Source organism: Schistocerca cancellata, chromosome 11 (assembly GCF_023864275.1).
Source record: "Schistocerca cancellata isolate TAMUIC-IGC-003103 chromosome 11, iqSchCanc2.1, whole genome shotgun sequence".
Taxonomy (NCBI): domain Eukaryota; kingdom Metazoa; phylum Arthropoda; class Insecta; order Orthoptera; family Acrididae; genus Schistocerca; species Schistocerca cancellata.
In genome coordinates, this window is record NC_064636.1 from 18,738,879 (window position 1) to 18,752,328 (window position 13,450).

The 13,450-nt window shown below is 43.7% G+C and overlaps 1 protein-coding gene across 1 annotated transcript in view; it reads right to left on the reverse strand.

Moving 5' to 3' along the window:
- The window catches only part of LOC126108836 (Golgi integral membrane protein 4-like), a 142,629-nt gene that overhangs the window by 26,895 nt on the left and 102,284 nt on the right, over positions 1–13,450 (reverse strand). Inside the window, exon 9 of the mRNA XM_049914199.1 lies at positions 8,091–8,263. Within this exon, the coding sequence (XP_049770156.1) occupies positions 8,091–8,263 (173 nt within the window). The remainder of the gene's footprint in view (positions 1–8,090; positions 8,264–13,450) is intronic.

Sequence of the window (13,450 nt, forward strand, 5' to 3'; positions counted from 1 at the left end):
TGATTCTCTACTGTAGAATACAAAAGACTCCACACGGCAACATTGTGAGATTGTTAAAAAGTTTGTTGTTAAAGGAATAGTACATTGAGGAGAGTTTGTATTCGTACAAGACTGTTGTGTCGGCCCTAAACCTGATGCCGATGTGATGTAGAGAGTCCACCAAAGGCACTTTTGTAAAAGGGCAACCCTCTCAAAACTCGTTACGTCTGCTGATAAAATCAATAGATTCACGAATAGGGTACAGATGCTTGCTGACGACGGATCCGTGTAAAGATAGTGAGTATTCGAAAAAATCTTAGGTGGACACTCCACAATTGTTCTCGACAGGTAGCGAAAGCGCATCTCCTTTCTGAATCTTAGGCAGTACGCACAGCCTAGCAGAACTGAACTGAACTCTTGACAACCTCCTCTGATAAATAGATGTAAGTCAAGAGTCACGACAATTTGTTTTCGTCGGCTTTAATTGGATTCTGTTTCCAGGAATACATATTACCTGCTTTTAGGAGTGGCACTGACACTTTCTACATTGTATTTGGAAATAAGAATAGTTTTTTAAAAAATTGTAAATTGCATCAAGCAGAGACTGAAGACGTATGCTGGCAGCTCTGCTGGTCACTGGGGCAAACAAATGCCTCTGTACGGGAGGACACAGAAGAGAGCAGTGTTTTTTCCAGTCGGATTCCAGCTGCAGAAAACGCGACAGAAATTGCGGCAACTGTGCCGGCCACAAAGAGCAGGAAAAACTGGTCGTCGTCGAGAGTCGGATGGCCAATTGCAATCACCGGCGAGGCAACTTCTCGAGAAAAAGTGTTTCGTTACACAGCAATTCAGTTCAGCACTGCCTTTACACCTCTTCCATTTGTGTTAACAGCTGACGACACATTTACCCTACGTGAAAACTTTTCGAGACCTTTTTCGGCAAGAAACCTGACACCTCAAAAAGCATTTTCAACTGAAGGTTATTAAAGAACAGAATTTTATTGAATGTGCATTTTGCCAATTTAGCAAATGAATGGCAGATTTTGCATTCTCCGATAGCTGTGAGTGTCGAATTAGTTGATTTCAGTACTTAAAACAACAAGTGGCAAACCTTGTAATTATGTGACAATTGTCAATAGTTTCAACTTCGAGGGCAGTGACACGGTACACCTGCACGAGAAACCAAAGTCGGCACAATTGAAAAATTTGCCAGAGACCACTTTGTACACAGTTTCTGCTCTATATACAAATCGGTACCTCGGCAAGACTATTTTATGGAGCAAAATTTTAAATAGTTGTCCGACCTGGAGCACGAACAGGAAGTTTGTAAATATATGTAAAATAAAATGTCGTTTGATGTTTTCATACCAATCAACTTTATATCTCCCTTCCAGCTCTATTTCTCCCACTCTCCACCACGAGGGCCACATTAATAGTTAGGCACAGCTCCATCTTTATTACTCCATTTTTATAGCCACAGCACCTTTTATCGTAAATAAACGGGCATTTTTATACCTCCAGGATTAACAGCTCAGTGTCCACACAATCCAAGTCGCATGTCAACACTGAAACATTCTAGTCACGCGTGAAAAACTGCCAGTCAGTATTCACTCGAGTAGCTGAAATTGCTACTGGCCAGTGCGCATTCTGCCACGTGTGACCTAGAAGGTGCACCACGCCAGCGCGAATTCCGGTGCCGACTGGCCACCCTCACTTACGAGCTGCACTTTTATTTCTACCACTCGTTTTCAACTAAAATGCCACTGGAAAAGTTGCACACGTGGCCGTATTCTTAAACGGACTCCTAAGGCATCGAGTGGTTCCTCACAGTTACACGGTACGTCAATTAAATGTGTCCACATTAGAAGTGCCTGCCACCTTCGCCTTTTTGGACAGATTGCAGCTAGAGTCCACGCAAGATACGGTGAGCTACGCGCAGTGACCAGTTTTCGACTGAAGCGCCAGGCCAGTTCGTTCGTTTCTTCAGAAGGGAATGCCGACACTGTCTGCCGCCTTTCGGCCGGTCGGCGATGACAGAATCGAGGTGCGCGCCACGCAATCTTTCTCCGACAATTTTACAGAAAATATTCGGTAAGAAAATTTTGTTCTCACTTTCCTTGTCGCTTTATATGTCAGGTTCGAGATTACGTGCCCACCATTTTGTTAATGACCGTAGTCATTGTGACACTTATGTGGAAGTAAGACACTGTAAAATTCGAAAAAGTTCAAATCAAAAATGGGGGTCCCTACGATTTTGCATTCCGTGCATATTTCGTAATCATTACTGCATACAAAATTTAGCTAATGTTTTGCAGTTTTCTTTAGACTCGGGTGGAGGTCTCTACCTGCCACCAATCCCGAGACAACTGATCCGATGTAGCACAGTCATTTCGGGTCATACCACGCCAGCGACAAAGCCCGAACGAAATGTCTGCAACATTCTTCGTATTTCGTAAACAGTGAGATAGGAGAGTATTTTGCATACGGTTATTATGCAAAACTTATTATTTACTGTGTCTTTCCACTAACTACGGACTTTTTCGGTGAAAGAACGTAATTTGAAGAGGGTCACCTACAGACGGCGAAATGAAAAATGTTACGGGTTCGGAACAGCGTATGTAAATACACTACAGGATTGTTTTGTATTGAAGATGTGCTTTTTCACAAGATACTGATGTTACTATTCCTCAGTTCCTCACTTAATAAAGTTAATACACCACCGTTTCAGAATTCTCTCGCAACTGCACCCGTACGACACGTCAGTGAGGTGAGGCACTGTAAACTCTGTTACAGTTTGCTAAAAGAAACAAAATTTAAAATGGAGACCAGAAAAATGTGTAAGTTTTACTCAAAAATTGCCAATCGTGACGCTCATCTGAAAGTTACAAATTAACACGCTAACCGAAAATAAACTGCTACATTTTTTTAACTGTTTCGAGATACTGACCAAAGTAGAGGTGACAGATCTTTTCAAACGGCCACCGTGCAAGTGTGGGTGTGGAGGGGACCCACTCGACAGTTCAGAATGGCGCTTCCCCTCCGGTGTTCGGCAGCTCTCTCACGTCGCCTTCCCGCGGCCCCCGTCCCTACCGCTCTCCCCGAGCGCGCCCTGCCACCTGTTTCGTCTACCGGCCACAGTATTCCGTGGACAGTGTGTAAAGTGTCAGGTGGACAATTGTGAAAGATCAGTTCTGTCGTCTCCACCATTCCCCTCACAGATCCTCTCCATAGTGACCTGCGGAGACACCCCGGACGAGAGGTTACACAGCAGCACGCACTCCTAATGCGGCAACACTCCACCGACGGACCTCTCGGGGATGCGGCGGCACACACTCTGAGCCGACGAGTGCAAGCCGTCTCGCGGTTCCGAGTTCGGAACTCTGTAAAATGTTATCTTGTTACTAGTTCGAACACTGAACCATTTTGACAAATCAGTTTATACGGAATTTCTCTCACTTTTTTGAGAGGAATCTGTTCTACATAGGGAACAATTGCCTTTTCTGATTCGATTTGCACAATATTTTTCTCATTTGGGCAATAGGTACTTCAAATCCTCAATAGTGACCCACTGCAATCTAATATCCGTGACCTTGGGCAAAAAAATAATGAAACATGTTGTAAAACATTGAGAATAAAATTTATTTTTTTCTTTTTACCCAGATATTTGACAACCATATTTTTCTTATACATATAAACTCTACTTCACACACATAAATATTTCTTTCAGCTCTGAATCCTAGCCTAAGAACAGCTACTTGTATATGAAAGACATAACACTGAACACCACATGAACAGTTTTTAAAGCATAATTCACACCTAAGAAATCTGAAACAGTAGGAAGGAGTTGGCAGACAGTGACAGGAAGACAAAACGCAAAGAGGCAGCTGCAGCTCTAGGAAGGGAAACATACACCTGGGGCCGGTGTGCACTGCCGGGAGGGAGCAGCCACCGGCCGTACGGAATGTGCGGAGAGGGCAGAGGGAGAGGGCAGCAAGACGCTGCAGCCTTACATTTAAGTAACAAGATGTGGAAGGTGCAACTCTACATACCAACTGTGATGCACAATTCCCCTACAGCCCCACTTCTATCCCCAACACTACAACTACAACCACCTTTCCACTGTAGGCACTAGATTCTTTTCCCGCATCAAATAGACTTTTGACTCTATAAAAATACCTGTAATCTCTTTTCACCGAGCAACTGGCGAGCCGCTTCATTAATCGCCAAGAGACGGGCAAAACGTTTGGTTTCTTAACTGATCTACTATATTTTTTTCTGCAACAGCAGCAGATCTGTACAAGACAAATTCAGCGATGTAAGTATTTTGTAAGCCTAAATAGAAGTTACGAAGTAAAAATGCATTGAATATGGAGATTTTTTTGCTGCTGCTGTTGTTGCTGCTGTTGGAATGGTGAACAACCTGGAAGTTTACTCCACTGTGCACAGAGGCAAACATTATGTGATGCTTATGTCACTCTTGACAAAAACGTGCACTGTTGAGACACCAGCATATAAATAATGCTAAATGTCTTTCTCGGTTTACTAAAACTACAAGCACTAGTTTTTGTAAAGTGTGGGGTCAACTTCCAGGTCGTGTGGCATACAAACAGCTGCAAAAACAGCTCAGAAGTCCCCATAATAGTGTTTCTTACTCTGAAATGTCTCGCTAGTCCTATAAAAGACTTACATCTCGTGCAGAAGCACTATTCCCGCACAAAAGGATACGGCAGTTCCACAAATAAAAGAGGTGTTACCAAAGTTGCGATACTTAGTTGGTCTTCATTCTGTGAGCCACCACTTACAGTTCCACCAGGTGAAAAGATATTACTAATTTTTTTAACAACGAACTAAACGTTGGCCAAGGTGAGAAAGATAAGACACCTCACCCCCATTATAAGTGAAAACAGCTAAGAAAAAACACTTTACTGGTAAGAAATAAAGAAAAACCTTGGTCACAATTAGAATTGTTGAGTAAAAGGTCCACTGACAAGCTGTAATGCAACACACAGAAGTTCTAAGTTTTATTACACCTGTTTACAGACTTCCACCTGTCATTACCATTAATGGAAATTGTTAAAACTCTGAAGAAAATACAGAATATTGAAAAACCCAAACTGCGGTAAAGGTAGAAATGTAGGCCACTTTTGCCAAATAATGGAAATAAGGGAATGCTCCGGCATCTTCCATTTTCTCTCTCGAAAAAAAATTGCCGTTAAATGTTAGAAGGTTTCCCGTTACTATTAAACACAAAATATTTACAATCAATAAATAGAATTGTCGGTGGTAGCCGAATATGTCGGGTCGAGGTCCGGTAATCGCAAAGTAGCCGGTTCGGATCTCAGTAGCAGAAATTTACTCTATTTAAATTATATATTAATTAACAAACAGAAACGCTAATTAAAAAATACTGAATCATCGCTTCTTTTGTAAAGCAACGTAACAGAGCTGTTGCCACACCGTCCCACAGGGCACGGATAGGATACCCACCGGGGCTATTCCTGCTGTGTGCGCACAGCACCTGTCACTCGTACGAGGAGACTTTAAATTATATAAATACGACACTTCGAGGAAAACAGCGACAGATTATTCACATGTGTTTCATCTTCACAATCACCTCCAGAAACGTATTAAACGTTTATCGACAAAACGCCATCGCCTCTCATGGCGTCGTGCCCTACGCCTCCCCTACAGAAATTTCGTGACAGCTAGTAGCTCTGTACAGGCAACGAGTAAAGCCTCAACTGCAACAGGTGGTCTGGCGTGTGCCAGCTGGCAGCCTCACTACTGCAAAGGCGACAAAATACTGAGTATGATGTTGTAAAATTAAATGCAACATTTGACATTTACTGAACGGAACAAAACTTCGTGCTGCATCTCCGTATGATGATAGCTAACGGTAGTGTAAACTTCAGTCTAATGTATGTCAGACTTTAAGAGAGGTGAAAAATAACTAGAATGCAGTATTTAAAGCTTACATGAACCAGTAACCTTATCAAGCACGTAAGTGTCAGGTAACTAACTGTAAAGGACTTTGATAGTATATCTATCTTTTCAGCAACAAGAAACATGGTTTTATGTAAAACACTTTATTTTCAGTGGTATTATGTTTCTCTCTCTTTTCTTTTCTTTTCTTTTCTTTTCTTTTTTTTAAATAATATCAGTTGCATTTATCTTATTATTTGGATGAAGAAAGCACGTGTGTGCTGAGTATGTGACATGTGAATATTTGTAATAGTGAAGAAACTGAGTGAACGGAATTGTGAGGACACAGGTCTGTGTTGTGTTTGTGAGTCATATACAACCTGGAAACTTTTGTGCTGCAAGAGGCACGAGATACGGGGTAGTGAGGATCAGAACTGTAACGTGGTTGGCTACGACGGGACCCAGACGGTCAGAAGAGTCCACCCTCGCGTGCATTTTGTACGGCAAGAGACTGCAAAATGGAAACTCGGCGAGTTCGTGCGTCGATAATATTTCCACACCTAATTCTTTGTAAAATACAGAACTCTGAAAATGAATTAATCGGGAACTGTAGCCCGGTACAATAAACACATTTTCTAAAGAGTTTGTGGTGTTTTTCTAAAGCATTATGCCCTGTCTGCATAAATAACATTTTTAACTACAATGTGAAGCTTTCAGACTAGGATATTTAAGTGATCACAAATCTTAGTGAATAACATACAAATGACATTTCACTACAAATACTGCTACCACTTACAAGGGAGACCCTGACAATTTTTAGAGCACCACAATTGTAAAAACAAATGAAATTTGTTTGTATCTGACAGCTACTTTCTGACGTTGCGCGAGTTGATCGAAATGTAGTCTGTTCGATTCACTCTAACAGTATGTTATTTATTATCATTTAAAGATTCTGTGTGCAATGACACACGAATGCAACTAGGGAATATTACTGGGCTGCAATTTATCAAGATTTTAAATAATCATTAATGCCTAAACAATGTGTAGATCAGCTAAGAAACACACCTGGCAAACTGGCCCCAATTAAGGCAACCATTTATACTTGGCACAGAAAATTAAAAGAAGAAGAAGAACAAGAACAAGAACAAAGAGAAGAGATATTTCTTTCTTTCTTTCTTTCTTTCTTTTTTTTTTCATTTTTTCAGTGACAAATTTCGTGACAGATGACCTGGAAGTGTCATTACTGACAAAAATTCTGCCGCAGTTTGAGCAATGTTCAAAGGAGACCAACAGACATCTGATGAATTTACTAGAACAATACTGAGTAGTGGCACGAATCAAATCCAAAACTGTGTAAATATTGCAAGCCAGCAAATATACTGGTGATGAATCTTGGATTCACTGTTAAGATCCTGGGGAAAAAAAGAAAATGGTCACACCAGCTCAGTAGTATAGAATTAAAAGACAGGCGTACCGTTACTGCCGATTGGTACAAATATATATCCACCGTAAATTTTTGAGAGAGCTAGTAAGGGGAAAAAAGAATGAAGAAGAAGGAGGACAAGAAGTAAAAGAAAATCCAGCATGGCAGTGCAGCAACACATACAGCAAAACTAACAACTGAGTATCTGCTTGCCTAAAAATCAGCACCACAGGTCCTCCAACGTACAACCCTGACCTAGGACCTCGTGATTTCTTTTATTTTCCAAAAATTGAAGATAAAATGTGTGGAATCACTTTTACATCACCAGACGAAGCAGCAGAACATTACAAAACACCGGGTTCTGACGTGACGGGCATCACTGCTCCAAGTACCAGTTTCAACAAACGCAAAAATCTATTCCCATTTAAAGGGAAGTATTTTCAAAAAAATAGAATTGCTTAATTTTTTTTTTAAATAACTAATCTTTTCCAATTTTCTGAAACCTTTCAATGACCTCCTCCCCACAGCCTCGACCCGGAATTGTTGCACCCTCCACTAAACTCTTTTTTAGAAAAATCTTAACTCAATTTGAGGGTCGCCTCCCTCTGCCCGGGCTACACAGGAGGTCGGGAAACGGTACCGCGTCGTGCCAGACGTCGGACGGCCGAGCGGGGTGTAGGGGGGTCGGGGGAAGGACGGGAGGGCGGCAGGGGAGGTGAGTGGCAAGTCACGCCGTGCCGACGCGGGGGCGTGCCGCCCCACTCACCGCAGGCCGCGTGGGGCCGGCTGCGCCTGCACCTGCGCCTGTGGCTGCGGTCTCCTGGGCTGCGGGCCTGGGCCCAGCATGAAGGGCGGCCGCCAGGGGTAGCCGGCCGCCGCCAGGGGGTGCACGCCCACCCCGCCACCCTCGTCGTTCTCGTCCTCGCCCGCTGCCGGCTCCTTCGACAGAGAAACGGAAAACACTTAGCTACCTCATGCAGCTATACCGGCTGAAATAAGAGCGCGCGCGCGCACACACACACACACACACACACACACACACACACACACACACACACACACACTCTGTAGCAGGACTTTGAATTTTGCTGTGCTACACTCGTTCCCTCAGATATAAATTATACCGTCGCAGCTATATGAGCACTCGACAGCAGAGAAAATATATAAGAAAGTGAAGGTACTAAAATTTTAACTCTTTGTTTTCTTCCCGCTATTGTCCCTTGTGAGTGAAAGCTTAATTTAAGTTATTCGCTAGTCTTGGTATGATCAGACGTAAAAAGTTATTTGTTAGTCTCGGTCCGATTAAGAAGTAAAAACTTATTGATGTGCAGACATATAGTAATTGTGGAAGCTTGTATGAAATTTGGAAGATGGAAGCAGCCGTAAAATACATTGCATTCAAGATCAAGATGGTTTTAATTTGTAGACATTAGTACTTCATGGACGATGAAATCTACCGCATGATTCTGGAGCAGCTACAACTTTTTCATGCAGAAATGAAGCAGGACATTTTTGGAGAACAAGACCTGAATGCCGCACGAGAGAAGACATGTTAACATAGTAATGAATGAACTCTTATCTACGCCATTCCCCCCTGTTAATCACATTTTGTTATTTTCTGTTCTCTTTCAAATAATTTTTGTAGTGGAAATTGATTTGACTTTTGCTCAGAAATGCCACAATGACCACCCCAACAATAGCTTTTCCAAATCACGAAGCCTGATAGCTTTTCTGTAATACGAAGTCCGAATTGCATTTCATTCTTTCCCTTTTTCGCAGTCATTAACAATTTTAAAACCCCGTTTTTATTCATCATTTCTTCCCACATTTTCAACCTTTTCTTTTCTTCTCTTTTCTTTTTAATTAACCTCTACAAAAAAAAAACACACACACGCACAGAGACAGAGAGAGAGAGAGAGAGAGAGACAGAGAGAGAGAGAGAGAGAGAGAGAGAGAGAGAGACTGGGAAAACCTCGAAACGTTAATTCTGTAGGCTTCCAGTTTTGAGCCATGCATAACGTGACAGTATGCCACACAAGTGATTCAGCAGTGAGACTGCACGTGCGTCGTCCCACTCGCAAAACTGTATCTGCTTATTTTGACAATATTACAGAAAGGATAGATTGCTACTCACCGTACAGTGCAGATGTCGAGTTGCAAACGTGCACAACAGAAAGACTGCTAGACAAGTAAGCTTTTGGCCAGTTTTGTACACACAGGGTGAGAAAAGTGATCTGGGTGGGTGATGGAGGGGAGGCTGGGGGAGGGTGGGGAGAGGGAGGAGGCCCCCCACCCCCTCCTCACCCCCGACACCCAGATTGTGTGTGTACGTCAACTAACTCGGGAGGGGGCCTCGCGGCCAAAAGCTCACTCGTCTCGCCGTCTTTTCGTCGCACACGTTTACGATTCGACATCTCGTCTGTACGGTGAGTAGCAATCTCTCCTTTTCGCAGTCTTTTCATTATTACATCCTGGATTTTCCACTGCTGTATATTTTGTTACAGAAGACGGTTTAAAATTTAATCACAGTTTGCTCTCCATTAAAATCTTTCACTACATTCCCGAAGGAGACGGCAGGGTGCAGTAAGGCATTCACGGTTAATGCTCTCGCACTCTTATTTGGGTTTGACACAGTATGTAACGCTGGTGAATCTTGTGAGGGTAAACAATTTTTCCAGCATTAAATTGAGAGTTTTCTCCACAAACATTAGAGGAGCGAAGTTTTCTGTACCCTGAGACTTAAATGTCTCAGGGAAACATTTAATTATAAGATCTATAACATCACTGACACTACAAGGACGTCCCATTACGTAAAATGCTGGGTTGCTTGCCAATATCAGAGAGCCCTGGCAGTGGTGACAAAATGTAAGGGAAAAATGAATAGAAGTTTGTGTCGGGGAGGACACTCAGCTTAGGTAGTTCGTGCAGCAATGGTGACCGTCGTACTGCGCTGGTGTAACGGTTAGCATTTCTGCCTACCAAGCGAGAAGACCCGGGTTCGAGTACCGGCCACAGCACAAATTTTAATTCATTTCGTCTGCTTCGATCGTGATGGTAGATAATAAAAAAAGAGACTTAAACGTCTCAGGGAAACATTAAATTATAAGACTAACATCTACATTTTATGTTAATGAATTTCTCATATTCAGAAATGCTTTCCTCGTTATCGCCATTCCACAGTTTGTACCCTCTCTACTTCGACCGTTGTCAGTTATTTTGCTCCCCAAACAGCAAAACTCCTCAACATCGCCACATTTAATTCGCCTACATTCCATTATTCTCATATTGCTTTTGTTGTTCATCTTAAATCCTTCTTTCAACACAATGTCCATTCTGTATAACTGCTCTTCCAACTACTTTGCCATCTGACAGAATTACAATGTCATCAGCGAACCTCAAAGTTTTTATTTCTTCTCCACGGATTTTGATTTCTACTCCAAATTTTTCTTTAGTGTCGTTTACTGATTCCTCAGTATACGGATTGAATAATACTGTGCTCAACTACTAGCTTCCGCACATAAAGCGGAATAAAGAAAAGAAGTCTGAGACTTCTGTATCCACAGTCCACTGAGCAACTGACGAGGAAACAGAACAATCCAGAATGAGATTTTCACTCTGCAGTGGAGTGTGCACTGATATGAAACTTCATGGCAGAGTAAAACTGTGTGCCGGACCGAGACTCGAACTCGGGACCTTTGCCTTTCGCGGGCAAGTGCTCTACCAACTGAGCTACCGAAGCACGACTCACGCCCCGTCCTCACAGCTTTACTTCTGGCAGTAGCTCGTCTCCTATCTTCCAAACTTTACAGAAGCTCTCCTGCGAACCTTGCAGAACTAGCACTTCTGAAGGAAAGGATATTGCAGAGACATGGCTTAGCCACAGCCTGGGGGAAGTTTCTAGAACGAAATTTTCACTCTACAGCGGAGTGTGCGCTGATATGAAACTTCCTGGCAGATTAAAACTGTGTGCCGGACCGAGACTCGAACTCGGGACCTTTGCCCCCAGGCTGTGGCTAAGCCACGTCTCCGCAATATCCTTTCTTTCAGGAGTGCTAGTTCTGCAAGGTTCGCAGGAGAGCTTCTGAAACGTTTGGAAGGTAGGAGACGAGGTACTGGCAGAAGTAAAGCTGTGAGGACAGGGCGCGAGTCGTGCTTGGATAGCTCAGTTGGTAGAGCACTAGCCTGCGAAAGGCAAAGGTCCCGAGTTCGAGTCTCGGTCCGGCACACAGTTTTAACCTGTTAGGAAGTTTCAAACAGAATAATATTTTTAGTAGTACACAGTCAAGATAAATGTGAACTCTGAAATAAGCAACGGGGAACACTAAAAGCGTCACACCCGAAGGCTTTCGGAGCCGTGTCCCGCAGGACGGAGGTGGGAACGGAGTTACAGGAAACCAGTGGCGGTGCCGGGCCGGGCTCACCTCCCTCTGCAGGACGTAGCCATGTGGGGCGGGCACGACGCCCTGCGGCACGTCGTAGTGGCGGCCCGCCTCCCCCTCCGCCTCCTCCTGCTGGTGGCCCCCGCCCCCGTCCTTCTGCCGCTCCCCGTCCTTCTGCTGGGGCGGCGCCGGCCCCACGGCGTGGTCCGCCGGGCCCAGCGGGGGCGCCGCCCCCACGTTCGTCCCCTCGTCCGGCGGCGCTGCCAGCGCCGGCCCCTGTCCGATATCGACAAGTCTGTCACACCGGTCCGCTACTACGAGCATCTTCTCAAAAGTACTCACAAGCTGAATTTGTACTGAGCACTCACAAAAGATTAAATAAGAACATAAATAGATTGGTGGTTACCAGGCTGACTTCTAGAAGGCTGTTTTTGTCCAGAGCAAATTACAACCTGTGAAACAGCAGCAGCAGCTACAAGACTACTGGTAGGTGTGACTGTGTGGTTGCATCCCTCAATTTTTAAGAATTGTACTACTCTGTCGACTGTGAGTCGTAACTGAATGTCCCAGAACAATCTGAGGTGGATAACAAGCCAGAAATCTGATTCGGCAGACTGGCCGACACACTACGAAAAGTGAAATCCGTCGGCGAGATCTCCGACCCCTTCGAAGTAAAGGCTGGCGACAGCCGAGGTGACCGTCTCCACTCCGTTTTAACCGTGTCTCGGAAACGGTCGTTCGAGAACGGAGGAGGACACTCGGCCAAAAAAACAGGAATGGTGAACGGTTCGTACTAGGGCTGCAAATTGACAGCTTAGCCTATGTGGGTGACAGCCATTTTGGCTACAATATTAACTCGTCAATCGTAAAGATTGATCGACTGATCGAGAAAGTAAGATTACAGGTCTCATTTGGGAAGGCAAACGTCAATGATAGACCAAAATGGATTATTTTAAACCGAGGGAAGATTAAGCGTGTGAAGAAATTTATATATATGTATGAGGTAATCCAACAGAATGGCTAAGAACAGAAAGCTAAGCTATCAATCATTGGATCTGGAAAATGGACCGAGCATATCAACCAATGAACAAATTCCTTAATAAGAAGCAGCTGAGCATCGGAGCCTAGCAAAGACACTGTGGTACAATTGTCAGACCAGAAGGATTACACACATCAGAAACTTTGACTATAAATACGTGGGAACAAGTTGATACGCTAGTGAGAAAAGCACACAGGATATTGAGGAAAATTTTAGCCCCAAGATATGGATTACTGGGCACATACACTGAGGTGACAAAAGTCACGGGATACCTCCAAATACAGTTCCGGATCTTCTTTTGTCTGGCGTAATACTCTCAAAGTCGTGTGCAATCGACAAGTCACTGAAAGCCCTGTGCAGAAAATTGAGCCGTGCTGTCTCTTAGCAATCCACAATTGCAGAAGTGTTACTGTTGCAAGATTTTGTAAAAGAACTGACCTCTCGATCGTCCCTTCACGTTCGACGGGATTCACGTCCACCGATATGGATGGCCAAATCGTTCGCTCAAATTGTCCACAATGTTCTCTGTATCAATCTTTAACAATTGTGACCTGGTGACAAGGCACACTGAAATCCAACAAAATTCCACTGTTGTTAGGAATATGAACTCCATGAACGGCTGCAAATGGTCTCCAAGTAGTCAAATACAACCGTCTCCAGTCAATGATTGGTTGACTTGGACCAGAGGACTCAGTCCACTCCGTGTAA